The 27,234-nt window shown below is 61.9% G+C and overlaps 3 protein-coding genes and 1 non-coding gene across 7 annotated transcripts in view; all 4 read left to right on the top strand.

The window, feature by feature from the left end:
* LRRC4B (leucine rich repeat containing 4B) overlaps window positions 1-5,574 on the top strand; it is a 44,300-nt gene extending 38,726 nt beyond the window's left edge. For both annotated transcript variants that reach the window (XM_059665902.1, XM_059665903.1), the window contains exon 3: window positions 3,627-5,574. In XM_059665902.1, coding sequence (XP_059521885.1) covers window positions 3,627-5,477 — 1,851 coding nt within the window. In that variant the 3' untranslated portion in view covers window positions 5,478-5,574. The remainder of the gene's footprint in view (window positions 1-3,626) is intronic.
* LOC132217681 (small nucleolar RNA SNORA8) lies at window positions 2,676-2,813 on the top strand. The gene has a single exon (XR_009448957.1). It is a non-coding gene; the product is annotated as a small nucleolar RNA SNORA8 (small nucleolar RNA).
* Window positions 5,575-8,858: 3,284 nt separating the features above from the next.
* Window positions 8,859-27,234, top strand: part of ASPDH (aspartate dehydrogenase domain containing) — a 214,129-nt gene continuing 195,753 nt past the window's right edge. Inside the window, exons 1-7 of one of the 2 annotated variants that reach the window (XR_009448724.1) lie at window positions 8,859-9,014; window positions 9,194-9,338; window positions 9,601-9,685; window positions 9,777-9,926; window positions 10,010-10,230; window positions 10,299-10,453; window positions 10,741-10,845. Coding sequence is in view for 1 of the 2 variants with exons in the window: in XM_059665388.1 (XP_059521371.1) it covers window positions 8,960-9,014; window positions 9,194-9,338; window positions 9,601-9,685; window positions 9,777-9,926; window positions 10,010-10,230; window positions 10,299-10,453; window positions 10,741-10,784 (855 nt within the window). In the remaining variant the exon portion in view is untranslated. Of the gene's footprint in view, window positions 9,015-9,193; window positions 9,339-9,600; window positions 9,686-9,776; window positions 9,927-10,009; window positions 10,231-10,298; window positions 10,454-10,740; window positions 10,933-27,234 lie in introns of those variants that run through there. The other variant, XM_059665388.1, reaches the window with a different exon arrangement.
* On the top strand, window positions 11,282-15,157 carry JOSD2 (Josephin domain containing 2). Of its 2 annotated transcripts, none has more exons than XM_059665415.1 (5): window positions 11,282-11,438; window positions 11,908-12,112; window positions 13,606-13,731; window positions 14,611-14,805; window positions 14,895-15,157. In XM_059665415.1, exons 2-5 carry the CDS (start codon window positions 11,970-11,972, stop codon window positions 14,992-14,994), a joined length of 564 nt encoding a protein of 187 aa, XP_059521398.1. In that variant the 5' UTR covers window positions 11,282-11,438; window positions 11,908-11,969; the 3' UTR covers window positions 14,995-15,157. The 2 variants fall into 2 exon arrangements, with proteins under 2 accessions (XP_059521398.1, XP_059521399.1); XM_059665416.1 differs by having other exon boundaries at window positions 11,291-11,438; window positions 11,956-12,112.

The following is a 27,234-nucleotide window of genomic DNA, read 5'->3' on the forward strand; positions in this document are numbered from 1 at the left end:
TCCATGATGAGAATCATTGGTCGGCTGCCACCTGCACGCCCCACACTGGGGACGGAGCTCGCAACACGGGCGTGTGCCCCGACCGGGAATCGAACCATGACCTCCCGGCTCATAGGCTGATGCTCAACCACTGAGCCACACTGGCTGGGCCTGAGGATAGATATGTTTATTGATTAGAGAGAGAGAGAGAGAGAGAGAGAGAGAGCAACATTGATCGGTTCCGGTCAAGGGCATGGACGTTGGTTGCGGGCACATCCCCAGTGGGGGGTGTGCAGGAGGCAGCTGATCGATGTTTCTCTCTCATCTGTGTTTCTAACTCTCTCTTCCTCTCTGTAAAAAATCAATAAAATATATTTTTTAAAAAAATTTTTTTAAAAGTGTTTTTGTACTTATTTTTTAGAAATATATATATTTTTATTGATTTTAGAGAGGAAGGAAGAGGAGAGAGAGAGAGAGAGAGAGAGAGAGAGAGAGAGAGAGAGAGAGAGAAACATCCATGATGAGAGAGAATCATGGATCGGCTGCCTCCTGCAAGTCCCCCACTGGGGATGGAGCCCACAACCCAGGCATATGCCCTTGACCGGAATCGAACCTGGGACCTTTCAGTTCGCAGGCTGACGCTTTATCCGCTGAGCCACCCCGGCCAGGCTGTACTTATTATAAAAGTCAGTTTGTCCAATTGAAGAAAAACAAATAAAGAATACAAGTTGCCCACGCTCGCCGCCAGCTGGGGAGCACGCTGAGAAGAGTTCAGGCTATGTCCTCACAGCCCCTTTCTGTGGGAGGACACTGAGGCACAGAGAGGGGCAGCGACTTACCCGAGGCCACACAGGAGGGGGCGGCCCGCCTGGGGTTGGACACCTAACGCCTCAGCCTCCTCTTTAAGTTTCCCGAAGTCGCGACCACACAGGATGCTCTCGGGCCCTCTCCGTTCCCCCTGATATTATAATGCGAGGGTCCCCCACGGCATGGATGGGGCTTTGGGAATGCGGTTGAGTGGCTGTGTGGACTTCTGTGCCTCAGTGTACCCGGCACGGTGAACAGAGAGGAGAATCTGGCGAGACTGCCTCCCGGGCCTTCCCAGCCTCAACCCTGAGAGGCCGCGGCCGCGTTCAGGGGGTTAAGAGCCAGGACTCGCCCTAACTGGCTTGGCTCAGTGGATAGAGCGTCAGCCTGCGGACTCAAGGGTCCCAGGTTCGATTCCCGTCAAGGGCATGTACCTTGGTTGCAGGCACATCGCCAGTAGGGAGTGTGCAGGAGGCAGCTGATCGATGTTTCTCTCTCATCGATGTTTCTAGCTCTCTATCCCTTCTCCCTTCCTCTCTGTAAAAAATCAATAAAATGTATTTTTTTAAAAAAAGAGCCAGGACTCTGGAGCCGGACAGCCCCGGTCCGCCCCTCCTGTGTGGCCTTGGGCAAGGCACTGCACCTCTCTGTGCCTCCATGTGCTCCCACTTGAATGGGGAGAATTCATGGGGCCCGACGTGTTTCCCAGAGCACGCCAGCAGGCCCCGTTACACCCCTTGTCACATGCGGGATTCTTTATGGAGTGAAAGGTTTGGCCACAGGAGTGGGGTCGATAAAAGGCTTGAATAGCCTGTAGAGCTCCGGTCAGAGCTGCCACCACATGGATTTGGTGCCAAAGTTCTTGCGGGAACATCTTGTGGTTTTCCGAGCGTGTGGGTCCGCGTTGCAGGTGTTGAATACGTCAGACAGGGCGGTTTGGAGGATGAAATCGGTGGTTGCCCACCAAGCATCTATTTACAAGAGGGTCTGGCACCGAAGGCCTGTTCAACACGTGTCAGCTGATGAATCTTTTTTTATTGGGGTGTAACTTACATATAATAAAATGCCCCTTGTATGTGTACAGTTTGGGGAGTTTTGACAGCTACATTCACCCGTGCAGCCCCCCCCGCACCCCCAATTTGGAACGTTTCTGTCACCCCAGGAAGCTCCCTGGCGCCCCTTCCCAGCCTGTCTCCCCAGCGCGCGTACTCAGAGACACCCCGCCCAGCGCGGCCAGGGAGCAGAATGAATGGGACCCCACCGCGCAGGCGTCTGGCTCCTCCCACTCAACCCCCTCCCGTGAGATTCATCCGCGGTTCCTCTCCATGACTGAGGCCCAGCGAGTGGCCCTTCACCGCTGGGGGCCTCTGGTGGCTTCCGGGTTGGGCTCACTGACCACAGAGGCTGCGGGCGCCCGCCCCCGGCAGTCGGATGGGCCTCTGCTCCCACTTCTCGTGGGGAAAGCCTCGGGAGTGGAAAGGCGGGGTCCCGTGGCAGCTCAGTGTGTACCTTTGCAAGAAATCATCAGCCCTGCCAAGGTGGTGGGTTCGATCCCCAGTCAGGGCACATACAAGAATCAACCAATGCATGCACCAATAAGGGGAACAACAAATCAATGTTTCTCTCTCCTCCCCCCCCCCCCCCCCACACACACCTTAAACAGCAATAAATATCTATTTTCAAAAATCAAACCGTTCCCGCCCTAGCTGGTTTGGCTCAGTGGTTCAATTCCAGTCAAGGGCATATGCCCGGGTTGTGAGCTCCATCCCCAGTAGGGGGCGTGCAGGAGGCAGCCAATCAATGATTCTCTCTCATCGTTGATGTTTCTCTCTCCCTCTCCCTTCCCCTCTGAAATCAATAAAATATATTTTTTAAAAAAATCAAACCAATGCACTGCATGGTATCTGCATTCAGTAGCTTATTTCTGCTGGGTGTTCAAAGGACAGTGCAATATGAATTCAGTATCTGGCATCGTTGGTTTTCTTGGCTTTGTGCATGTTAAACCTGGTATTTTTATTGAGACATTATTCTTACAGTTCTTAGTGTTCAATTAGACAGAAGTAATCTTCAGTAGGAACTAATACTTGTCCCTTTCTAGGGTGTCTGAAATTAAAAAACCAGGCAGGTCCATCTACTCAGACCCTGACCACAGCCCTAAAGTAAATTGCTTGAAGAAATTAGTTCCCAATGATTATAGGTGCAGACTTTTTGAAGTGTGTCCATATTCAAGTATAGATCAAAGAAGCTCAACTAAAAGGATTGTGGACTGAGATGACATCAGGATTGAGCAAAAAAGGGAATAAGATGATTAAGACTCAAACTCAGGGGGAACTAAAGCAGTGGAAGAACTCAGAACATGTGAAATTCCTTAAATAAAAGTTTATTAACTTTAAATAATTGTGCCTATGTTACAAATGATAAGCGTCCTTTATACTCTTTGTAAAAAAAAAAAAAAAAAAATCAAACCGTTTTTCCCAAATGGCATCATGGTCATGCTCTCCCACCAGCAGAGACGGGCGAGCTGGGCCCCTCTGCCCACGGCCGCCAGCACTTGACGATTTGGTGCTTCTTTTTTTTTTAAATATATTTTATTGATTTTTTACAGAGAGGAAGGGAGAGTGATAGAGAGTTAGAAACATCGATCAGCTGCCTCCTGCACATCTCCTACTGGGGATGTGCCCGCAACCCAGGTACATGCCCTTGACCGGAATCGAACCCGGGACCCTTGAGTCCACAGGCCGACGCTCTATCCACTGAGCCAAACCGGTTTTGGCAACTTGGTGCTTCTTGTCCGTTGTTGTCTGAGTTACTGATGGTGTCTCCCCCCCGCCCCCCCCCAGGTGATCCGCACCGACACCTTCAAGCACCTCCGCCACCTGGAGATCCTGCAGCTGAGCAAGAACCTGGTGCGCAAGATCGAGGTGGGCGCCTTCAACGGGCTGCCCAGCCTGAACACGCTGGAGCTGTTCGACAACCGGCTGACCACGGTGCCCACGCAGGCCTTCGAGTACCTGTCCAAGCTGCGGGAGCTGTGGCTGCGCAACAACCCCATCGAGAGCATCCCGTCCTACGCCTTCAACCGCGTGCCCTCGCTGCGGCGCCTGGACCTGGGCGAGCTCAAGCGGCTGGAGTACATCTCGGAGGCGGCCTTCGAGGGCCTGGTCAACCTGCGCTACCTCAACCTGGGCATGTGCAACCTCAAGGACATCCCCAACCTGACGGCCCTGGTGCGGCTGGAGGAGCTGGAACTGTCGGGCAACCGGCTGGACCTGATCCGCCCGGGCTCCTTCCAGGGCCTCACCAGCCTGCGCAAGCTGTGGCTCATGCACGCCCAGGTGGCCACCATCGAGCGCAACGCCTTCGACGACCTCAAGTCGCTGGAGGAGCTCAACCTGTCCCACAACAACCTGATGTCGCTGCCCCACGACCTCTTCACGCCCCTGCACCGCCTCGAGCGCGTGCACCTCAACCACAACCCCTGGCACTGCAACTGCGACGTGCTCTGGCTCAGCTGGTGGCTCAAGGAGACCGTGCCCAGCAACACCACCTGCTGCGCGCGCTGCCACGCGCCCGCCGGCCTCAAGGGGCGCTACATCGGCGAGCTGGACCAGTCGCACTTCACCTGCTACGCGCCCGTCATCGTGGAGCCGCCCACGGACCTCAACGTGACCGAGGGCATGGCCGCCGAGCTCAAGTGCCGCACGGGCACCTCCATGACCTCGGTCAACTGGCTGACGCCCAACGGCACCCTCATGACGCACGGCTCCTACCGCGTGCGCATCTCCGTGCTGCACGACGGCACCCTCAACTTCACCAACGTCACGGTGCAGGACACGGGCCAGTACACGTGCATGGTGACGAACTCGGCGGGCAACACCACCGCCTCGGCCACGCTCAACGTCTCGGCCGTGGACCCCGTGGCGGCCGGGGGCGCTGCCGGCGGCGGCGGGGGCGGGCCCGGGGGCGGCGGCGGGGGTGGCCCCGGCGGCAGCGGCGGCGGCTACACCTACTTCACCACGGTGACCGTGGAGACGCTGGAGACGCAGCCCGGCGAGGAGGTCCTGCAGACGCGGGGGACGGAGAAGGAGCCGCCCGGGCCCACGACGGACGGCGTCTGGGGCGCCGGGGGCCGCGCGGGGGACGCGGCCGGCGCGGCCTCGTCGTCGTCCACCACGGCGCCCGCCCCGCGCTCCTCGCGGCCCACGGAGAAGGCGTTCACGGTGCCCATCACGGACGTGACGGAGAACGCGCTCAAGGACCTGGACGACGTCATGAAGACCACCAAGATCATCATCGGCTGCTTCGTGGCCATCACGTTCATGGCCGCCGTGATGCTCGTGGCCTTCTACAAGCTGCGCAAGCAGCACCAGCTGCACAAGCACCACGGGCCCACGCGCACCGTGGAGATCATCAACGTGGAAGACGAGCTGCCCGCCGCCTCGGCCGTGTCCGTGGCCTCGGCGGCCGCCGTGGCGGGCGGGGCGGGCGCGGGCGGGGACAGCCACCTGGCCCTGCCCGCCCTGGAGCGCGACCACCTCAACCACCACCACTACGCGGCGGCCGCCTTCAAGGCGCACTACGGCGCCAACCCCGGCGGCGGCTGCAAGGGCCCGCCCGGCCTCAACTCCATCCACGAACCTCTGCTCTTCAAGAGCGGCTCCAAGGAGAACGTGCAGGAGACGCAGATCTGACGCGGGGACCCTGCGCGGGGCGCGGATCTGGCTCCGCCCCTGGGCGGGCGGGGGACCCTCCCCGCAGCCGCAGCTCCTCCGACCCGCGGGGGACGGACGGGAGGGGGCTGGGGAGGGAGACGGGCGCGGAGCCTGCCTGGACCCCAGGGCGGCTGGCCCGGCGAGGACAGGGTGCGCCCCGGGCGCGGAGCCCGTGGTTCCGGCCTCGCCCCCATCCCCGGTGACTGGAGGGGATGCGGGATTCCTACCCACCCCGCGCCCCGCTTCTCCTCCCGGCTCCCGCCCTCCACCTCCAGGGGAGAGAGGAGCTGTTTTTGAGGGGCGTCTTTCCCCTCACCCCCCAACGACCCTCCTTTTAAGATTCATTTTTTGCAGTTTGACGCCTGCCCCCCCTCCCCCGCCTCCCACCCACCCATCCACCCTTGAAACGGAAGAGACAGACACGTGGTCGTGGGCGCCTCCAGACACCCTGGCCCCGCCCCCTCCCGCGCCCACTCGGTCCCAGGGCCCTTAGCTGGGGAGGGGGCGCCCCAGGGCTCACCCCCCCCCCCACCCACACACACACAGACTCTTTTGATACTGAAGGGAGGTTTGCGGCAACGACTACCTGCTCTGTAATTACTTTAAAAAAAAAACTCGGAAAAAGTAAAAAAATATTTTTTGGGTCATGAAAGCATGGAAAAGACAGAAAAACGAAGTGAATGTGGACGGGGAGCTAAAGGAGAGGATTCCGGGGGGTCTGCAGGGGACGGGGACCCCTCACCCTGTTCAGCCTTGACCTGGGAGGCCCAGGGGGGGCCCCATCACCTGGCACCTGCAGCCCCTCTGAGGCAGGTCCTGGGGTGCTCTCTCGGCCCCCACCTCTCAGCAGAAATGGAGGGGTCCGTATTAGTGTCCTGGGGCGGCCGTAGCAAAGTCATAAAAACTGGGTGGCCCAGAACAGCCAGAATGTGGGGTCACAGGTCGGGACCCAGGAGTCTGGGGTGGGGGGGCCTGGCTGGTGACCCCAGACATTGCGAGGCTGGCGGCAGCTTCACCCCAACCTCCCCTGCGTCTCCACGTCTGTCGTCTTCCCTCTGAGGGTGCCTGCCTCTGTGTCCCAGTTCCCCCCCTTTTAAAAAAAAATGTATATATATATATAATTGATTTTTACAGAGAGGAAGGGAGGGGGATAGAGAGTTAGGAACATCGATGAGAGAGAAACATCGATCAGCTGCCTCCTGCACACTCCCCACTGGGGATGTGCCCGCAACCAAGGTCCATGCCCTTGACCGGAATCAAACCTGGGACCCTTCAGTCTGCAGGTCGACGCTCTATCCACTGAGCCAAACCGGTCAGGGTCCAGTTCCCCTTTTATTAGGATGCGGGTCATGCTGGATGAGGGCCCTTCCTCCTCCTGCCCCAACTCACTGGCCTGTCTGCAAGGACTGTGTCCACGTCAGGTCACACGCACAGGTCCTGGTCAGCACCTCAGCGTGTCTCACCGGGTGGGGGGGGCGGGGGGGCAATTCAAGCCGTTACAGAGCCCAGCCGGAGCGCCCGTCTGGGTGCACGCTGCCCCAGAAAGCAAAGTGGGGTGACCTGGGGGCAAGGGGTGCTCCCTGGGGCCCGCTGGACCAGAGGGAGCCACACATTGTCTTGTAAATGCAGAGGCCGGAGGGGGAGGGATGGGGTCCAGGCCTGGGGAGTGGGGGGAGGGTACACTGTCCCCCAGGGCAGGGGCCCCATTTAGAGTCCCCCACCCCCACGCCCCAGGGCTAGCAGCCAGGGTGTGGGAGCAAACCCAGGGGTGAGCAGGGAGGCCAAGATGCTGGCGGTTGAGCCTCTAGCGCAACGGTTCTCAACCTGTGGGTCGCGACCCCTTTGGGGGCCGAACGACCCTTTCACAGGGGTCGCCTAAGACCATCGGAAAACACACATATAATGACCTATTGTTTTTGTGATGAATCACTACGCTTTCATGATGTTCAATTTGTCACAATGAGATTGGGGGTCACCACAGCATGAGGAGCTGGATGAAAGGGTCGGGGCATCAGGAAGGTTGAGAACCGCTGCTCTCGAGGGCTGGGCCCCTGGGGCGCCATCCGTGCTGTCCAGACAGACAGAGGCCGACGGACGCGGGTCCACGCACACGCAGGGCTGGGTCCGGAGCCGGCCGGGTCGCCCCCTCTCCCCCGTCACCGCGGCCCAGCCTGGCCCCGAACAGAGCAGGGCTGGGTGCTGTGCAGGACACCCAGCCCCCCCCCCCCCCCGCCCGGAGTTGAGGACAGAGGCGGGGGCCCCCGGCAGTTCATCTCCTCCACCTGCAGCTCTTGCAGCAACCTCACGGGCAGAGGCCGCGGCCGCCGTGGCTGGGATCTGGGCTCGGGACGCTCCCTCGCTCCCTCTTTCCGGCTCCTCTTCTCCCCCGTCCCCTTTCAGAGCCATCCCTGGTTGCCATGGCAACGCTGCAGCGGGGACCAGGTGGCGGCGGGGGGCAGGGAGCCGGGCGCCGCTGCAGACGCCGCCATTTCCGATGCCAGGCTCCCGCCGGGCGCCCGCGCTGGCTGGGGCTCCTTGGGGGGGCACCGGGCCCCGCAGGCTTCTCCTTGACCGATGCGACGTGGGGGAGGCGGGAGGGACAGTGTGGGGGTGAGAACACAGCACTGGGAGGGGTGCTGCTGGCCTGGCGGCCGGGGGGAGAGGAGGATGAGCGGTCGGAAGTCAAGGTGAACGGAGGGAGGTCCTGGCGCCGGGCTGGGGTAGCCGACTCCATCCCGCCGCCTTGTGGGCAGACGAGGAATGCCAGGCCAGGCCTCCAGACCTTGCAGTGGGGAGACGTGGGCCTGGCCTGGCTGGGGACAGCATGGCAGCCGGCCCAGGTGAGATGGGGGGGGGGGGGGGGCCGGAAGGAGGGTGGTCCAGGGCGGCCGGCACCCAGAGCACAGCTGCGGAGGGATCAGAGGCAGACAGAGACCCAAGTGGAGGAACGTTGTGCCAAGACCTGGGGGAGTGACCGTTGGGGGGGGGGGGGCATTGGCAACGCAGGAGCAAGGGCACAGACTGAGAGCCCAGAGTGCCCGTCACCATCTCTTCTCCCTGCTCCCAAACCTCAACCCCGCCCCCAAGCAGGATGCAGTTTCCATGACAACCTGGCCGGGCCAGAAAAGGGGGCGGGGGACTGCAGAGGAAATTTTCCACATCAGCAGCGAGGGAGGAGGGCACGGTGCAGGGAAGGAACTGGCCCAGACGATGGGGGCCATGCAGGGCCCCTGGAGCCCCAAGTCACCATGCCCACAGCCCCGAGCACCGTCACCCCGCCTCCGCCCAGCCAACTGGCACCCTCGCCTCTGGGCTGCGGGGAAGGGGGACGGCTTGCGAGAGGCTCAAGGGTCAAATGTCCAAAGATCGGCGGCTGCCCAGGCCTGGTGTGTGGTGGGGGGAGCGGGCAGCCAGCAGCTGACGGAGCTCGGACCGCAGACCAGACCACCAGACTCCAGGACATGGCCCCGGACAGGGTCCCGCGGAGGGTGGGGGTGGTGGGCTACGGCCGTCTCGGTGAGTCCCTGACCCTCTGGGGCTCCTCCCCAGGCCCCTTCCTGAAGCCCCCAAGGCGCTGTGTCCGCCACAAACACACCTTTCACCCACCGTGGGGTTCGGCCTCCTTCCCTAGGTCCCTGTCCCCCTCCCCCTGGGGCTCTGTCCCCTGTTCTCTGAGTCTCTTGCCCTCCTCCCAGGACAGTCCCTGGTCTCCCACCTGCTGACTCAGGGGCCGGAACTGGGCCTAGAACTGGTTTTTGTCTGGAATCGAGACCCGGGACGCCTGGTGGGGAAAGTGCCCCCGTCCCTGCAGCTGCAGAACCTCGCTGACCTTGGGGAGAGGTCAGTGACCTTGCCCTGAGCCAGCAGGGCTCCCGGGGCGAAGCTCCTGTTCTGGCCTCCCTTAGCTGCTGTGTGACCTGAGGCACGTCCCTCACCCTCTCTGGGCCTTGGGTCACCCAAGTATGAGTTGGGACAAGCCCATCCGCCCCGTTTCCCCTCCCAGGCCTGGGTGAGGAGTGACGGGCCACGACAGACCGAGGGAATCTGGGGAGGGGAGGCCTGATCTCTCTCCAAGGCCCTCCCCACCTCTCCCCTCTCCTAGGCACCCCGACCTTGTGGTGGAAGTGGCCCATCCCAAAATAATCCAGGAATCTGGGGCACAGATCCTGCGCCACGCCAACCTCCTGGTGAGCCCCGGCCCTTCCTCCTCGGCCCCACCCCACCCCAGAGTGGGATGGGTCCCCTGACCTCTGCCCCACCCACCTTCACCCACCCCAGGTGGGGTCCCCCTCAGCGCTGGCTGACCAGGCCACAGAGCGGCAGCTCCTGGAGGCCTCCAAACGCTGGAACCACGCCGTGTTCGTGGCCCGGGGGGCCCTGTGGGGCACTGAGGACATCAGCAGACTGGACGCGGCTGGGGGCCTCCAGGTGAGGGCCTGTTGGGGTCCCCAGGAAGCGGAGGGGCTCTGCAGAGGCCCCTGGGCCCCCCTGACCCGGGCTGTCACTTCCAGAGCCTCCGTGTCACCATGGCCACACATCCCGATGGCTTCCGGCTGGAGGGACCCCTGGCCGCCGCTCAGAGCACGGGGCCTCGCACTGTGCTCTACGAAGGCCCTGTGCGTGGGCTCTGCCCCTTTGCCCCCCGAAACTCCAACACCATGGCGGCTGCCGCCCTGGCGGCCCCCAGCCTGGGGTTCGACCGCGTGATCGGGGTGCTGGTGGCGGACCGCAGGTGAGCGACGCTGGGCAGGGGGTGGGTCTGGGGCGTGCCAGCCAGACTGACCGCCCTGCTTGCTCCAGCCTCACGGACATGCACGTGGTGGATGTGGAGCTGAGCGGGCCCCCGGGCCCCACGGGACGACGCTTCGCTGTGCACACCCACCGGGAGAACCCCGCCGAGCCCGGCGCCGTCACGGGCTCTGCCACCGTCACCGCCTTCTGGCGCAGCCTCCTGGGTATGGCCAGGCCCCCGCAGTGTCCGGGGCCCCCCAGGCCCTGGGCCCAGGGCTCTGGTTCTGCAGTTCTGCTTTTGTGTCTGTTGGCTGATCTTTATTTCGGAGTCTCCCTGTAGCCTCTACGCCAGTGGTTCTCAACCTTGGCTGCGCATGAGAGCCACCTGGGAATCTTTTCTAAAATCCTGAATTCTGGGCCTCATCCTCCGGGCTGGCCCCTCTGTTCCTTCCTCCGGGCGTGTCTGAGCCCTTCTCGGTCTCAGCCTGTCATTCCCTGTACCTCCCCGCAGGCTGCAGCCAGCTCCCTTCCAGGCCCGGGATCCACATCTGCTGAGCCGTCTCCTCCCCAGGACATCCTCGCCTCATTACCTCCCCCCACCGCCCCTGCCGCCCCCGTGCAGCCGCTGCCCTGCCTCAGTTTCCCCGGACTCCCCCCTGTCTCAGTAAAGATGCACAGCCTGGCTACCCTTCTGTGACGTCACGCGGCGCCCGCACACTGGGCATCACGCCACCTCAGGGGGCGGGCTCGGCTGGGAGCACAGAGCCGGGAAGCCATCGCGAGAACCTGGCCACTACATTTCCCAGAATCCTCTGAGCAGCGAGAACCTAGCCACTACATTTCCCAGAATCCTCTGAGCAGCGAGAACCTAGCCACTACATTTCCCAGAATCCTCTGAGCAGCAGGGAGATGGGGGGTGAGCGAAGGCGAGGGCCTCTGCAGAGCGCACTGCGGCGGCTCACCGCGGAGAGTGACGGAAGTTGCCCTCCCGCGATCCCGGAGGCTTAGGGGACTTCCGGGCCACGCCGCCCAGAAGTTCCTCGCGGAGGCCGCCGGGAGTCGTAGTCCGGAACGCGGGGGGCGCCGGGAGCTGTAGTCTGTACCGCCTACCCAGTCAGCGCCGGGCTTCCTGCCCCGCATTCGGAGCCCAGAGTCGCTGCTCAGGGGGATGCGGGAGCCCCTGGTTCCGGGGAGCAGAGAGCAGGCGGGGTGAGGGGCGTTGCTTGGCAACGGGCAAGCGCCGCGGTTGGGGTATGGGTTGGGGAAGGGGCTCTGTTGCCAGGTGACAGGAAGAGACAACCCTGTTGTTTAATGGTGGGAGGGGAGTCGTCTGTTGCTAGGCGACCAAAAGAGACCCTTGTTACCTAGAGACGGGAGGAGGATTCCTCTGTTGCTAAGGAACTAGAGGAGAGACTTGTTATCAGTGGGGCGGGGGGTTCTCTGTTGCTAGGTAACCAGAGAGGGAGCCTGTTACCTACAGAGCGGAGGGGGGTCCCTCTGTTGCTGGGTGAGCAGAAAAGGGGGCCTTGGGACGGGGGATGGAGGTACCCTGTTGCCAGGAGAGGGACCGGGGGGCAGGGGCAGGGCCCCGCGTTCCCTCAGACTGCGCCCAGCCCCCGCCTGGGGGGGGGGGGGGACGGTGCCGCCTCCGGAGCCTGCTGACAGTTTGGGCCTCCAGCTCCAGGTCCCGGTCTCCTGAGCGCCTTCTCCTGCGCCCCGCACGCAGGAGCGGAGGGCGGCATGTCCCAGGGCCCAGGAGCGCCGCCACGACCCTCTGTGTACCACGAGCGGCAGCGCCTGGAGCTGTGTGCCATCCACGCCCTCAACAACGTCCTGCAGCAGCGGCTCTTTAGCCAGGAGGCTGCCGATGAGATCTGCAAGAGGTGACCGCACCCGCCCGCCCCGCCCGGAGCCACCCGCCGGGGTCTTAGCGAGGCAGGGGCCGAGCCCAGGTTTCCGCGGCCACATCACCCGCCTGGGCTGGCCCCCCGGGACTCGGAGATGGACGTGTGGCCTCCGCGCCTGTCCATCCGCAGGGCCTCACCCACTCAGGCCTCGCCCTCCCTCATCTGGGCCTTGGTCCCCTCCTCACCCTGTCTGGTCTGGGCCCCGGGCCCCACTTCCCCGTCCATCTGCACACACACACACCCCAGCGCTGCCCCCGCCCCTCCCCTGGCTCCCAGCACCCCTGGGAGAAGTCCCAAGGCCCCCAGCCGATGTCCAAGGCCCTGCGTGCTCTGCTCTGCAGCTTCAGGTCTCACTGCTCCCCCAAACCGCGTTCCTCATCAGGGATGGAGGAGCCCCTCTGGGAGGCCTCTGGGCCTTGGTGGGGCCTGTTCTGCCGGCACCGCGGCCTCTTGGCAGCCTGGAATGTTCCCCCTCACTGTTCACCATTTCAAACACTTCTTTATTATCTCTCTGCCTCACCCCGGAGCCCCCCCCCACACACACACACACGCACATCCCTGGCCCCAGCTCAGGCCCCATCGTCCCCCAGGCCCTCCCCTTGGCCTCCAGTCTCCCCATTCAACCAGGGGCCCCATATGATCCTCGGCTGGAGGCGACCCTGTGTCGTTGCTCACAGCCCCCCCGGGCACCCCGCACCCTCAGGCTGAGCCGCAGCCCCCGAGGCTGATTGTGAGAGAACTGACTCATCTGTCATTCAGAACAGGGAGCGGTCAGCGCTCTCACGCCATGGCCTTGCCGAGACCCAGAGTCCAGTGGGAGCCCCGCCCCGAGGGGTCAGGGGCACACACACAGAAAATGACACAGAAATTTGCCCCTGTCTGACCTGCCCTGCCTGCCCTGCCCAAGGGCCAGAGAGAGAACAAAGGTGCTATTGTCCAGGGGTGGAGGGCCCAGAGAGACAGTGGGGCTGGGGGCCTCCCGCGGGGACAGCTGGCGGAGAGGCTGGGGGCAGGGGCTCCAGAGCTGTGGCTGGGAAGGGGGTGGGGGTGGGACTGAGGCCAGGAGGCCCCAGGGGCCTGGCCATGTGGGACCTTGACGGCTTGGCTGAGGGGCTGGCACTCCATCCTGGTGATGGTGCACCAGGGGGCCTGGGAGTGTGGGAGGGGCAGGGGCAGTGCCAGGTGTGGGAAGAGCCTTGGGCCTGTGGGAGGGGCGCTGGAGGGGGGCTGGGGGCTGGGTGAGGGTCCAGGTGGCGGAGGACAAGGCCTAAGCAGGGAGGTGTGGCTGGAGGAGGGGTGTTGGGGGGAGGGGGCAGACAGAGTCGCGGGAAGGAGGGACAGGGCCTGGGGCTGGTGAGCCATGGGGGTTGGGGGGGGGGAGACTCACAGAGCCCGGGACTGCCATGCTTTGTGGGGGGGGGGACACGTTTCCCGGGGCCCAGCTCAGTCTCTGACCGCCCCCCAACCAGGTTGGCCCCCGACTGCCGGCTGAACCCCCATCGCAGCTTCCTGGGCACCGGCAACTATGACGTCAATGTGATCATGGCCGCTCTGCAGGGGCTGGGCCTGGCCGCGGTGTGGTGGGACCGAAGGAGGTGGGACTTGAAGCTCGGTGGCCTGTGCTGGGCTTGGCACAGGGGGTACGGTGTGATGGGAGGGAGGGAGGGAGGGAGGGGGGGGAGGGGAAGATGGCTGGAAGGTTTGCGTGGTGGATGGGTTGGAGGTGGTAGAAGGATGTGTGGGTCGATGATATTGATGGGTGGGTGGTGGGTAAATTCATGGAACTGGGTGACTGACTGGGTGGGGAATGGGCGGTTGGGTGTGTGGAGTGGGCGGTGCCTGGGTGACGGGCTGCGTGAACGGACGGCTGAGTGAGGGGCTGAGGGAAAGAAGATGGGTAAGTAGCTGACGGGCAGTGGACAGCAATGGGTGGCTGGTGGCTGGTAGAGCAGATGAGTTGGGTGGGTGGTGGTCAGTTTGTGGGTGGGGAGCTGGCTGCATCAGCGGTGTGTGCTGTGTGGGATGATGGGTGCTGGGTGCTGGGTGGTGGTTAGATGACGGGGGGCGGACAGGTGGTGTAGGGTGGGTGGGTAACAGGTAGATCAATGGCAGATGCCTGGAGAGTGGATGGAGAGCTGGGTGGGAGGTGGGGATGATGGTAGATGGTGCCTGGGGCTTGGATGGGTGGGTGGTGGCAGGATGAACAGTAGGTGGGGGGGCAGGAGGGGGTTGCCTGGGGGTTGGGTTGGGGGGCAGGTGGTGGGTGGATGGGGAAGTGGGTGGGTTAGGGATGGGTGGGTGGTGGCGGGTGGAGAGGGAGCCCGTGGCGGGCGGGTGAACAGGTGGAAGGGGGGGGCTGGTTGAGGCGAGTCCTTGGGGGGCTCCGGCCACTGCTGCTGCCCGCCTGGGCCTGGCCAGCACGGTGACTAGGAGCCCCGCCCCCCTATCCCCCCACCCCCCCAACCCCCCCGCAGGCCCCTGTCCCAGCTGGCCCTGCCCCAGGTGCTGGGGCTGATCCTGAACCTGCCGGCGCCTGTGTCGCTGGGGCTGCTGTCGCTGCCCCTGCGCCGGCGGCACTGGGTGGCCCTGCGCCAGGTGGATGGCGTCTACTACAACCTGGACTCCAAGCTGCGGGCGCCCGAGGCGCTGGGGGATGAGGACGGCCTCAGGTGAGGGGAGAGGGGGAGCCCCCCCCGCGCCCCGACCCCCAGGGGCCGCGCCAGGCCCTGGGCCTCAGCCTCCCCGTTTCCCCGCCCAGGGCCTTCCTGGGGGCCGTGCTGGCCCCGGGCCTGTGCCAGGTGCTGGTGGTGGTGACCAAGGAGGTGGAGGAGAAGAGCAGCTGGCTGCTGACCGACTGACCCCGGGGCGGGTGCCCCTGCCGCGCTGCCTGTCCCTGCTGAGTCCCGCCCGGCTCCCCGGGGCCTCCCCACCGGCCACCATGGGCCCCCGAGGCCCCGCCCCAACCCCCCTCCTGCTGCTGCTGCTGCTGCTGTTGCCTCAATAAATCAGATTTGTTCCTTTCTCCGCGTGACTCCCTTTACCAGCGAGGCTGGTCCCCGCGGCCGGGCGAACGCAGCTCCCAGCTGACCCGTGAGCCCCAGCCCCCGGCCTGCTCCTCCCGCCCTGTGGGCCCAGGTGCCCAGGTGGCAGAGGCCGACACCTGGGTGCCCCCAGAGTGCCCTGTGGGACGGCGCCCGGGAGAAAGCCAGGCTCCGTTCCTGACTCTCGGTTCTGTTCCATCCGTGGCCGGAATGGCCCCAGAAGGCCCGCCCGAATCCCCAGGAACTGGGAACAGGTGCGGCCGCAGGGCAGGGCAGTGGGGGCTGCAGCGGGAATCCCTGCGCTCGGCGCTGACCTTGAAGCCGACCTTGAGACGGAGAGGCTCCCGCGGTCTCCTGGGAAGCGGAGGGGGAGGCAGGAGGGGAGTCGGAGGAAGACGAGGGGCCCAGAGATGAAACGGGCCAGGCGCGAACACTCGCACGCAGCTTTCTAGACGAGGGGCCACGAGCCAGAGTGGGGGCCCCACAGGCAAGGACAGCCCTCCAGGCCCCGAGGGCCGGCCCTGCCCACCCTGGACTGCCCCCCCCCCCACCCCCCGTGGACTGTGGGGCCTCAGGGTTGCAGGCTGCGTGGCTGTAAGCGAGGTTGGTTGGATGGAGCAGCCTTGGCAAAGGGATGCAGCGTCCTCCGCATCCGCGAGGGCGTGGCCTCACAGAGGGAGCAGGGGCAGGTCGGGAGGACCAGCATTCCCCAGGGAGAGGAGCCAGTGCAAAGGTCCTGGGGCAGGCATGTGCCGTGAGGAGGGCGACAGGGCAGGAGGGGAGGGTGGAGAGCTGACAAATGGGGAAGCCGTGCCCAGGAGCTGGCAGTTTTAAACAGCAACGGCTCCCCTAGGCGTCTCCTCACCAGACAGGCCCCTGTTCCGCTCCCCCCAACACCCCAGGGCCCCGGCCCTCCCTGCAGCGTCCCCCTCAGGTCTGCTTTCCCGGTGCCTCCTGAGCCCCAGCTCTGGGTGGGGCCTGCGAGCCTGACGCTTGCTCACCCCAGGTCTCAGTCGGGAGGAGGAAGCAAAGGGGCAGGAAGGCCTCCCCTGTCCCGTGGGGGGGGGGGCCTTTAACAGGGGTCCCCTGGGACACTTTGGGGCCGCAGGAAGGTGAGGGGACCTGGGAGGCGGCCGGGAAGGCTGAGGGTGTCCAGAGGGCCAGGGGGAGGGGGAGGGAGCCTTTCCAGAATTGGGAACAACTCAGGCCTGGAAGGCGAGGCGGAGCCCTCTGCCCGGTTATCTGAGGAGGTGAGGAGAGACGGGGTGGGTGCTGGCCAGGAGGGGGGGAGAGCAGCTGTCAGCCGGGGGCGGGGGGGGGCCTGTGGGCAGGGGTGGGGGCGGGTCAGTCCTGGTGCAGAGAGACCCTCTGGGCAGGCGGAAGGCCAGATGGGAGAGGACGAGGCCTGAGCCGGACCCTGGGGCAGAGAAGGGGACAGAGGACAGTCTGGGCCTGGCAGGCTCTGGGGGGAGGGAAGGGGGGAGGGAGGGAGGGAGGAAGGTGCCCAGGGTGTGACCCTGAGGCAGGGGAGGAGGGGGAAGAGCAGTGGTTTGGGGACACGGTGTGCTCAGTGGGCTGGGTGATGGGGGGAGGGGCTAGGCGCGCCGTGGGCAAACTACAGCCGGATCCAGCCCGTTTGAAATGAATAAAACTAAAAAAAAAAAAAAAGACCGTACCCTTTTATGTAATGATGTTTACTTTGAATTTATATTAGTTCACACAAACACTCCATCCATGCTTTTGTTCCGGCCCTCCGGTCCAGTTTAAGAACCCATTGTGGCCCTCCAGTCAAAAAGTTTGCCCACCCCTGGCTAGGGAGATGGCTCCAGGGGTCAAGGGCCTGACCCGGGAGGCAGGGGTGTGTGAGCCGGGCAGGGGGGTGGGGGCAGGCAGAGAGGGGCCTGGGCTGCAGCAAGGACCCCAGAGGCACAGGGAGGTCACGGCTGGGAGAGACAGGGTGGGCGTCACCCCAATAGTAAGCCATCCAAGGAGCTGCCCCCCAAGCAGGCAGGGAGCAGCTGTCACCCTGAAACGCTGGCCGCTGGCCGGGAGGTGGGGGCTGGGGCCTGAAGGGTTCTGGTCTCCAAGACTCCCAGAGGTCAAAGGGCAGCTGGTAAGGTCAGCAGTCAGCCCGGCCAGCCTGGCGCAGTGGTTGAGTGCCAACCTGTGAGCCAGGAGGTCAGGGTTCAGTCCCCAGTTGGGCACGTGCCTGGGTTTCTGGCTCCATCCCAGGTGTGGGGCGTGCAGGAGGCAGCCAGTCAGCGATCTCTCCCATCACTGATGTTTCCATCTCTCCCGCCCTTCCTCTCTGAAATCAATAAAAATATATTTTTAAACAGTTAGAAGTCAAACCACGCAGGAGGGAAACCCGCTGGAGTCCCAGACACCCCCACCGGGGGCCCCACCGCCCACCCTGGGCGGCAGCTCCCTGCGGGCTCCCTCCCTCCCCGGCCTCCCCCCTGGCTCCCGCTGTGTCCCTCTGTGTCCCTCTCTTGCCCGCTCTTTCTGGATGTCTCTCCCCATCTCTGGGCCCCGTCTCTGTGCCCTCCCCCCGCCGCGCCCTCTGGGCCCCCTCCTCCCGCTGTGCCGGCCCCAGGCCCCGGCCCCAGACGGCCTGGCGGCCACTCCCAAGTGTTTCTATTCCCGGCCTGAGTGGCCTCCAGGTGCCATCGCAGCTGTGGCCTAATATGGTCCGATGAGGAGCCAGGCAGGCGGGAGGGGAGGGGGCCTGGGGAGGGGAGGGGAGGGGAGGGGAGGGGTCCAGCAGGCCCCAGCCCCCCTCATCCACTGACCCCCATGGGCACAGGCCTTGCACTGACGGGCGGTTACTGTTCCCGCCGTGGTGCTGGGACCGCCCCCACCTGCGGGGCCCACTTCACCCCTGACCGGCCTGCACCTGCCCAGGGGGCCCAGCCAGGCCGCCCAGAGCTGGTGGGGGCCCCCGGGGCGCCCAGCTGCCCATCGGGGCGCCTCACAAGACCGCAGGGCCTCCCAGTGCCCGCGCCGGGAGGGGACGAGGCCAGGCCGGCAGGTGCGGGGCGACAGCTGTCCCTGCCCCGCGCCCCGCGCCCCTCGGCGCTGACAGCTGAGGCCCGATTTAGCTCCCGCAGCCCGGCCGGCTGCCCAGATAAGGCGGGGAGGGCGCAGCCCCGCCCCCAGGGCGCCCCTTAAATCACCCGCCCGGCCCTGGGCTCCACCGCCGGCAGCGCCAGGTGAGAGGGGGCGTCCTTCCTTGGCTCCCCGCAGCAGCTCCAGCCCCTCCAGCTCTCTCTCTCTCTCTCTCTCTCTCTCTCTCTCTCTCTCTCTCTCTCTCTCTGTCTCTGTCTCTCTCTGCCTCTCTACCTCTCCCTCTCTCTGCCTCTCTCCCCCCTCCCTCTCCCCCCCCTCTCCATCTCTCTGTGTCCCTCCCATCTCTGTCCCCCCTGCTCCCCTCTGTAACCCTCTCAGCCTCTGTCCTTCCCCATCATCTCCCCCAGCCCGTCTCTCCCTCTGCCTTTGTTTCTGTTCCTCTCTCCCATCTCCCTCTCCATCCGACTTCCTGGGCCCAGCTCTCTCCCTTCTCCCGTCCGTGTGTCTGTCCCTCTCCCTTTCTCTCTCCGTGTCTCTCAGCCTCTCCCTGACTCCCCCCGCCCCCCCCCCCCTCTCTTTCTCTCTCTCTCTCTCTCTCCCCATGGAGGCCTGCCGGGCCCTCTGCTGCGGTTTCTATGAATAAAGCTGTTTCTGTCCTCACACTGTCGCTCCTCTGCCTCCTCCTTCCTCACTCTGCCTCTGGCTGGGCCCTGCCCCGATCCTGGGGGGTGGGGGGGTGGGGGGGGTGGGTCCAGGGCTTGGGTTGGGGGGGCCTCCCTCAGAGATAGCAAGAAGCAGAGGCCTAGAGACCGAATGAGAGATGGGGGCAGAGACAGGGAGACCCAGAGACAGGGAGAGACCCAGAGACAGGGAGAAGCAGGGAGAGACCCAGAGACAGGGAGAGACCCAGAGACAGGGAGAAGCAGGGAGAGACCCAGAGACAGGGAGAGGCAGGGAGAGACCCAGAGACAGGGAGATGCAGGGAGAGACCCAGAGACAGGGAGAGACCCAGAGACAGGGAGAGGCAGGGAGAGACCCAGAGACAGGGAGATGCAGGGAGAGACCAAGAGACAGGGAGAGACCCAGAGAGAGGGAGAGACCAGAGACAGGGAGAAGCAGGGAGAGCCCCAGAGACAGGGAGAGGCAGAGAGAGACCCAGAGACAGGGAGAGACCCAGAGACAGGGAGAAGCAGGGAGAGCCCCAGAGACAGGGAGAGGCAGAGAGAGACCCAGAGACAGGGAGAGACCCAGGACAGGGAGATGCAGGGAGAGACCCAGAGACAGGGAGAGACCCAGAGACAGGGAGAGGCAGGGAGAGACCCAGAGACAGGGAGATGCAGGGAGAGACCAAGAGACAGGGAGAGACCCAGAGACAGGGAGAGACCCAGAGAGAGGGAGAGACCAGAGACAGGGAGAAGCAGGGAGAGCCCCAGAGACAGGGAGAGGCAGAGAGAGACCCAGAGACAGGGAGAGACCCAGGACAGGGAGATGCAGGGAGAGACCCAGAGACAGGGAGAGACCCAGAGACAGGGAGAGACCCAGAGACAGGGAGAGGCAGGGAGAGACCCAGAGACAGGGAGAGGCAGGGAGAGACCCAGAGACAGGGAGAGACCCAGAGACAGGGAGAGACCCAGAGAGAGGGAGAGACCAGAGACAGGGAGAAGCAGGGAGAGCCCCAGAGACAGGGAGAGGCAGAGAGAGACCCAGAGACAGGGAGAGACACAGAGACAGGGAGATGCAGGGAGAGACCCAGAGACAGGGAGATGCAGGGAGAGACCCAGAGACAGGGAGAGACCCAGAGACAGGGAGAGACCCAGAGAGAGGGAGAGACCAGAGACAGGGAGAAGCAGGGAGAGCCCCAGAGACAGGGAGATGCAGGGAGAGACCCAGAGACAGGGAGAGACCCAGCGACAGGAAGAGGCAGGGAGAGACCCAGAGACAGGGAGATGCAGGGAGAGACCCAGAGACAGGGAGAGACCCAGAGAGAGGGAGATGCAGGGAGAGACCCAGAGACAGGGAGAGACCCAGAGACAGGGAGAGACACAGAGACAGGGAGAGGCAGGGAGAGACCCAGAGACAGGGAGATGCAGGGAGAGACCCAGAGACAGGGAGAGACCCAGAGACAGGGAGAGACACAGAGACAGGGAGAGACACAGAGACAGGGAGAGGCAGGGAGAGACCCAGAGACAGGGAGATGCAGGGAGAGACCCAGAGACAGGGAGAGACCCAGAGACAGGGAGAGGCAGGGAGAGACCCAGAGACAGGGAGATGCAGGGAGAGACCCAGAGACAGGGAGATGCAGGGAGAGACCCAGAGACAGGGAGAGACCCAGAGACAGGGAGAGACCCAGAGAGAGGGAGAGACCAGAGACAGGGAGAAGCAGGGAGAGCCCCAGAGACAGGGAGATGCAGGGAGAGACCCAGAGACAGGGAGAGACCCAGCGACAGGAAGAGGCAGGGAGAGACCCAGAGACAGGGAGAGGCAGGGAGAGACCCAGAGACAGGGAGAGGCAGGGAGAGACCCAGAGACAGGGAGATGCAGGGAGGGACCGACAGACAGAGATCAGGAGGTGCCCCAACCCCTGTCCCCCAGACACAGCGGGCAGGGACTGGGCAGCCCCCCTCCCTCCCTCCCACCAGGCTGTTCGGGGGCCCAGGACAATGTGCCCTTGTCCCGGCTCCTGTCAGGGCAGCTGGGGGGCGGGGGGGGGGGCCGGGGGGTGGGGGGCAGGGGCTGTGCAGGGAGGGGGCCTGAACTGGGGGAGGGGCATCCACCAGGAGGCCTCCACCCTCAGACTCCCACTCCTCCTCTGCCTCCCCTCTGGCTGCCCGCCTGCCTCCAGCACGTATGAAGCACCTGCTGTATGTACCTGAGCTGCCTCTCCTGGCGCCCGATTCTCTGCCCGCCCCTGCCAGTGCCCTCTGCTTGTTCTTCCTGTGCTTTCGGCTCCTTTATGGGGGGAGGACGGAGGGGCGGAAGGGAAGTGGGCATTTATTAAGTTCCTAGTGTTTGCACAGTTTCACGCACTGCCTCTGCACCTCACTCTCGTCTCCCTCTCTGGTCCATTCCACGCTGCTTCTGTTCACTTCTTCCTGCTCTGCCTGGTCTCTCCTGGGAGGGAAGGAAGTGAGCATTTGCTGAGCACCTACTGTGTGCCAGGGGAATTTGCACCGTCTCCTCTCTTTCCTTCCCGAACTCCTTCTCTATTTCCTCCGCTGTCTGACCTTCTGGCTCCTCCAGGGGGAGGGAATGGACACATGCTGAGTGCCTACTGTGTACCAGGCAGTTTACTACCCTCTCCCCTCCTCACACTCTCTTCCTCCCCTGTCTCTCCTCCGTCCTCTCCTTGTCTTTCTGGCCTCTCTGCTCTCCCAAGGCAAGGGACACACACTTATTGAGCACCTGTGGTATGCCAAGCAGTTGCCTGTGCTTTCTCTCCTCTCCTCTATCCTCTGGTCTCCACGGACCTGTGGTCTCTGCTGTCCTCTGCTCCTTTCTGCTTTCTGCCAGGACAGGAAATACGCATCTATTGAGCACCTACTGTATACCAATTTTCTTCCATTTTCCCTGTTCCTGCATCTCTGACTTCTCCTTTTTTTTTCTGCTCCATCTGCTCTTTCTCAAAACATTCAGTAGGGAGCACTGACTGTATTCCAGACGACTAACCTCCCACATCGTCTCCTCTTGCCTGTCTCCCTCGCTGTGTTCTCTGGGTCCTCTTCCAGGAATGAGCACAGAGCCTTTAGTGAGCGCCTACTGTGTGCTCCAGGATCTGCCCGCTGGTCCCTCCCTGTGCGTCCTCTCCTTTGCTGGACTCTTCTCCGGGGCACCAGGCCCCTTCTGCCCCCACCGCCAGCCTGTCGCGTCCTTTGCCGCCACCCTCCGATCCTCCCGCCTGTGTCTGGGCCTCCCTTTTCTCCTGGTCCCTCCTCCAGAGAAGATAGTGTGCACATCCTGAGCGACCCCTGTGCCCGCCTCAGCTGCACACTCTCCTCCTGGTTCCTCTGGCTCTAACCCCTCCCCTCAGCCCCGCAGGCAATGTCCCTGGGGAGGAGAGCGGGCGGGCATTGAGCACCCGCTGTGTACTCTTCCCTAAGCCTTCTCCCTTCTTCCTTCCTCTCTGCCTGCCTTCGCACCCCCATCACCGCCCCCCACCCTGCTTTCTCTGGACTCTCTGCCAGGAGGGGAATGGGCATTCAATAAGCACCTACTGTGTGACCACTGCCTTACATAAATTCCCTTCCCTCACAGCTTCTCCTGTTCATTCTCTCTCCTGGAGTCCCCCCAACCTTTTCTGTTTTCTTGTCTTCTGGGAGCAGAACTAATACTAAACAAGCACCTACTGTGTGCCTGGCAATTTCCACCCTGGACCTCCCTCCTTCTTCTTCTCTTCCTTCTCCTCCTCCTCCCCCTCCATCTCCCACCTCCTCCCTCTCCTTCTCCTCCATCCTTCTCTTCCTCCTCCTTCTCCTTCTCTTCCTCCTCCTTCTCCTTCTCTTCCTCCTTCTCCTCTGCCGCCTCCTCCTTCTCTTCCTCCTTCTCCTCCTCCTTCTCTACCTTCTCCTTCTCTTTCTCCTCCTACTTCTCTTCCTCCTTCTCTTGCTCCTCTTCCTCCTCCTTCTCCTCCTCCTTCTCTTCCTCCTCCTCCTCCTTCTCTTCCTCCTCCTTCTCCTCCTCCTCCTTCTCTTCCTCCTCCTCCTCCTCCTTCTCCTTCTCTTCCTCCTCCTTCTCTTCCTCCTCCTCCTCCTCCTCCTCCTTCTCCTTCTCTTCCTCCTCCTTCTCCTCCTCCTCCTTCTCATCTTCCTTTTCTTCCTCCTCCTTCTCCTCCTCCTTCTCTTCCTCCTCCTTCTCCTTCTGTTCCTCCTCCTCCTTCTCTTCCTCCTCCTCCTCCTTCACCTCCTCCTTCTCCTTCTCTTCCTCCTCCTCCTTCTCTTCCTCCTTCTCCTCTTCCTCCTCCTCCTCCTTCTCTTCCTCCTCCTTCTCCTCCCTCTCTTCCTCCTCCTTCACCTCCTCCTTCTCCTTCTCTTCCTCCTCCTCCTCCTTCTCTTCCTCCTTCTCCTCTTCCTCCTCCTTCTTATCTCCTTCTCCTTCTCTACCTTCTCCTTCTCTTTCTCCTCCTCCTTCTCTTCCTCCTCCTTCTCCTCCTCCTTCTCCTTCTGTTCCTCCTCCTCCTTCTCTTCCTCCTCCTCCTCCTTCACCTCCTCCTTCTCCTTCTCTTCCTCCTCCTCCTTCTCTTCCTCCTTCTCCTCTTCCTCCTCCTCCTCCTTCTCTTCCTCCTCCTTCTCCTCCTCCCTCTCTTCCTCCTCCTTCACCTCCTCCTTCTCCTTCTCTTCCTCCTCCTCCTCCTTCTCTTCCTCCTTCTCCTCTTCCTCCTCCTTCTTATCTCCTTCTCCTTCTCTACCTTCTCCTTCTCTTTCTCCTCCTACTTCTCTTCCTCCTTCTCTTCCTCCTCTTCCTCCTCCTTCTCCTCCTCCTCCTTCTCCTCCACCTCCTTCTCATCTTCCTTCTCTTCCTCCTCCTTCTCCTCCTCCTTCTCTTCCTCCTCCTTCTCCTCCTCCTCTTCCTCCTCCTCCTTCTCTTCCCCCTCCTCCTCCTTCTCTTCCTCCTCCTTCTCCTCCACCTCCTTCTCATCTTCCTTCTCTTCCTCCTCCTCCTCCTCCTTCACCTCCTCCTTCTCCTTTTCTTCCTCCTCCTCCTCCTTCTCTTCCTCCTCCTCCTTCTCTTCCTCCTCCTCCTCCTTCTCTTCCTCCTCCTTCTCCTCCACCTCCTTCTCATCTTCCTTCTCTTCCTCCTCCTTCTCCTCCTCCTTCTCTTCCTCCTCCTCCTTCTCTTCCTCCTTCTCCTCCTTCTCCTTTTCTTCCTCCTCCTCCTCCTTCTCTTCCTCCTCCTCCTCCTTCACTTCCTCCTCCTCCTCCTTCTCTTCCTCCTCCTTCTCCTCCACCTCCTTCTCATCTTCCTTCTCTTCCTCCTCCTTCTCCTCCTCCTTCTCTTCCTCCTCCTCCTTCTCTTCCTCCTTCTCCTCCTTCTCCTTTTCTTCCTCCTCCTCCTCCTTCTCTTCCTCCTCCTCCTCCTTCTCTTCCTCCTCCTCCTCCTCCTTCTCTTCCTCTTCCTTCTCCTTCTCTTCCTCCTCCTTCTCCTCCTCCTCCTTCTCTTCCTCCTCCTCCTCCTTCTCCTTCTCTTCCTCCTCCTTCTCCCTCCTCCTCCTTCTCTTCCTCCTCCTTCTCCTCCTCCTTCTCTTCCTCCTTCTCTTCCTCCTCCTCCTTCTCCTTCTCTTCCTCCTCCTCCTTCTCCTTCTCCTCCTTCTCCTTTTCTTCCTCCTCCTCCTCCTCTTCCTCCTCCTCCTCCTTCTCTTCCTCCTCCTCCTACTTCTTCTCTTCTCCTCCTTCTCCTTCTCCTCCTCCTTCTCTTCCTCCTTCTCCTCCTTCTCCTTTTCTTCCTCCTCCTCCTCCTTCGCTTCCTCCTCCTCCTCCTTCTCTTCCTCCTCCTTCTCCTCCTCCTTCTCTTCCTCTTCCTTCTCCTTCTCTTCCTCCTCCTCCTTCTCTTCCTCCTCCTCCTCCTTCTCTTCCTCCTCCTTCTCCTCCTTCTCTTCCTCCTCCTTCTCTTCCTCTTCCTTCTCCTTCTCTTCCTCCTCCTCCTCTTCTCTTCCTCCTCCTCCTCCTTCTCTTCTTCCTTCTCTTCCTCCTTCTCCTCCTCCTCCTCCTTCTCTTCCTCCTTCTCTTCCTCCTCCTTGTCCTCCTCCTTCTCCTCTTCCTCCTCCTCCTCCTTCTCTTCCTCCTCCTCCTACTTCTTCTCTTTCTCCTTCCTTCTCCTTCTCCTCCTCCTTCTCCTCCTCCTCCTCCTTCTCCTCCTTCTCTTCCTCCTCCTTCTCCTCCTCCTCCTTCTCTTCCTCCTCCTTCTCTTCCTCCTTCTCTTCCTCCTCCTTGTCCTCCTCCTTCTCCTCTTCCTCCTCCTCCTCCTTCTCTTCCTCCTCCTTCTCCTCCTTCTCTTCCTCCTCCTTCTCCTCCTCCTCCTTCTCTTCCTCCTCCATCTCTTCCTCCTCCTTCTCCTCCTCCTTCTCCTCTTCCTCCTCCTCCTCCTTCTCTTCCTCCTCCTTCTCCTTCTCTTCCTCCTCCTTCTCCTTCTCCTCCTTCTCTTCCTCCTCCTTCTCCTCCTCCCTCTCTTCCTCCTCCTTCACCTCCTCCTCCTCCTTCTCTTCCTCCTCCCATCTCTTCCTCCTTCTCTTCCTCCTCCTTCTCCTTCTCCTCCTTCTCTTCCTCCTCCTTCTCCTCCTCCTCCTTCTCTTCCTCCTCCATCTCTTCCTCCTTCTCTTCCTCCTCCTTCTCTTCCTCCTCCTTCTCCTCCTCCTTCTCTTCCTTCTCCTTCTCCTCCTCCTTCTCTTCCTTCTTCTTCTTCTCCTCTTCCTCTTTCTGGTCCTTCTCCTTCTCCTTCTTCTTCTCCTTCATCTCCTCACTCCTCCTTCTCCTTCACCTCCTTCTCTTTGTACTCCTTCTCCTCTTCCTACTCATCCTCCTCCTCCACCGTCTCCTCCTCCATCTGCTCCTCCTTCTCTTCCGTATTCTTATTTGTCATCATTGCTCACCTGAGGATATTTTTTGCCAGATTTTTCAGAGAGAGGGTGGGAGGGAAGGAGGGGGGGAGAGAGAGAGTGAGAGGGAGTGGAGAGCAAGGGAGAAAGAGAGAGAGAAACATGGATGTGAGCGACACACCTTTGGGTTGCCCCCTGCATGAACCCTGACTGGAACCTGAGACTCTTCCGTGTTCCTGCCAATGCTCTAACCACTGAGCAACCAGCGAGGGCAGCCCTCTCTCCTTAGGCTCTTTCCTCCTGTTTTCCTCTGTGGTGACTTCTTCACCTCCCTTCGTACTGATTTCTCTTTCTTGAGCACCTACTGTGTGCCAGGCTGTTTATAAGCATGGCCTCCCCTCCTCACACTTTCTCCTTCCCCTTCCACTCCTGCGGCCTCCCGCTCTCTGCTTACTCTCCATGTGCTCCACCTGGAAAGGGAAGGGGCACTAATTGAGCACCAACTGTGTGCTGGGTGATTGCCACTCACTGGGGCTTCTCCTTCCTCCCTCTGTTCTTCCTGCCCCTCCCACTCCCCCAGCTTCCTCGTTTCCCTGTTCCCTTTCCTCTCAGCATTGCAGGGGTGAGGTTTTCCTGACAGAGGGATTAGTTGTCCTGGGGCTCTCAGTGGGCACCGCTAGGCTCCAACTTCACTTCTTCTTTGTGGATGATGATAGCCACTGGGGAGCGGGGGCGGGGGAGATCATAAGAATGGAGACAGTGAGGTAAAAAATGTTGGAATAGAACCCGGGAGAGGGCAGTGCACAATGATGGGCACATGGGCACTGACACTTCCCTGGTCTTTAAGTCCTGAGTGCTCCCTCACTCGCCACCCAGGAAGCAGGAGCAGAAACAGGCTCAGAAAGGGGAAGAGAACGGGCTCTATAGGTCTACTTGCCTCTCAACCGGGAACATCTACACCCCCTTCCCCCTTTCTCCGGATGGATGGCATCTATTCCTCTCTCTCTTTCTCTCTCTTCCTAGCTCCATCTCATTCTCTCTCTTGCTACCACTATTTCATCTTTCCTCTCTCTCTCTCTCATTCCCTCTATCTCATTCTTTCTTTCTCTCATTCATTCTATATCATTCTTTTTCTAATTCCTATCTCATTTGCTCTCTCATTTGCTTTGTCTCATTCTCTCTCTCTCTCTCTCTCTCTCTCTCTCTCTCTCTCTCTCTCTCTCCTCCCTCCCTCCGTCCCTCCGTCCCTCCCTCCATCTCCTTCTTGACCTCTCTCTCTCTCTCACTCCTTCTGTCTCATTCTCTCTCTCTCTCTCTCTCTCTCTCTCTCTCTCTCATTCCTTCAACCACATCCTTTCTCTCATTCCCTCTCTCTATTCAGTCTCTCTCATTCTCCCTCTCATTACCCCTATATCACCTATCTCTTTCTCATTCCATCCATCTCATTCTTTCTCTCTCATTCC

Source organism: Myotis daubentonii, chromosome 15 (genome assembly GCF_963259705.1).
Source record: "Myotis daubentonii chromosome 15, mMyoDau2.1, whole genome shotgun sequence".
NCBI lineage: Eukaryota > Metazoa > Chordata > Mammalia > Chiroptera > Vespertilionidae > Myotis > Myotis daubentonii.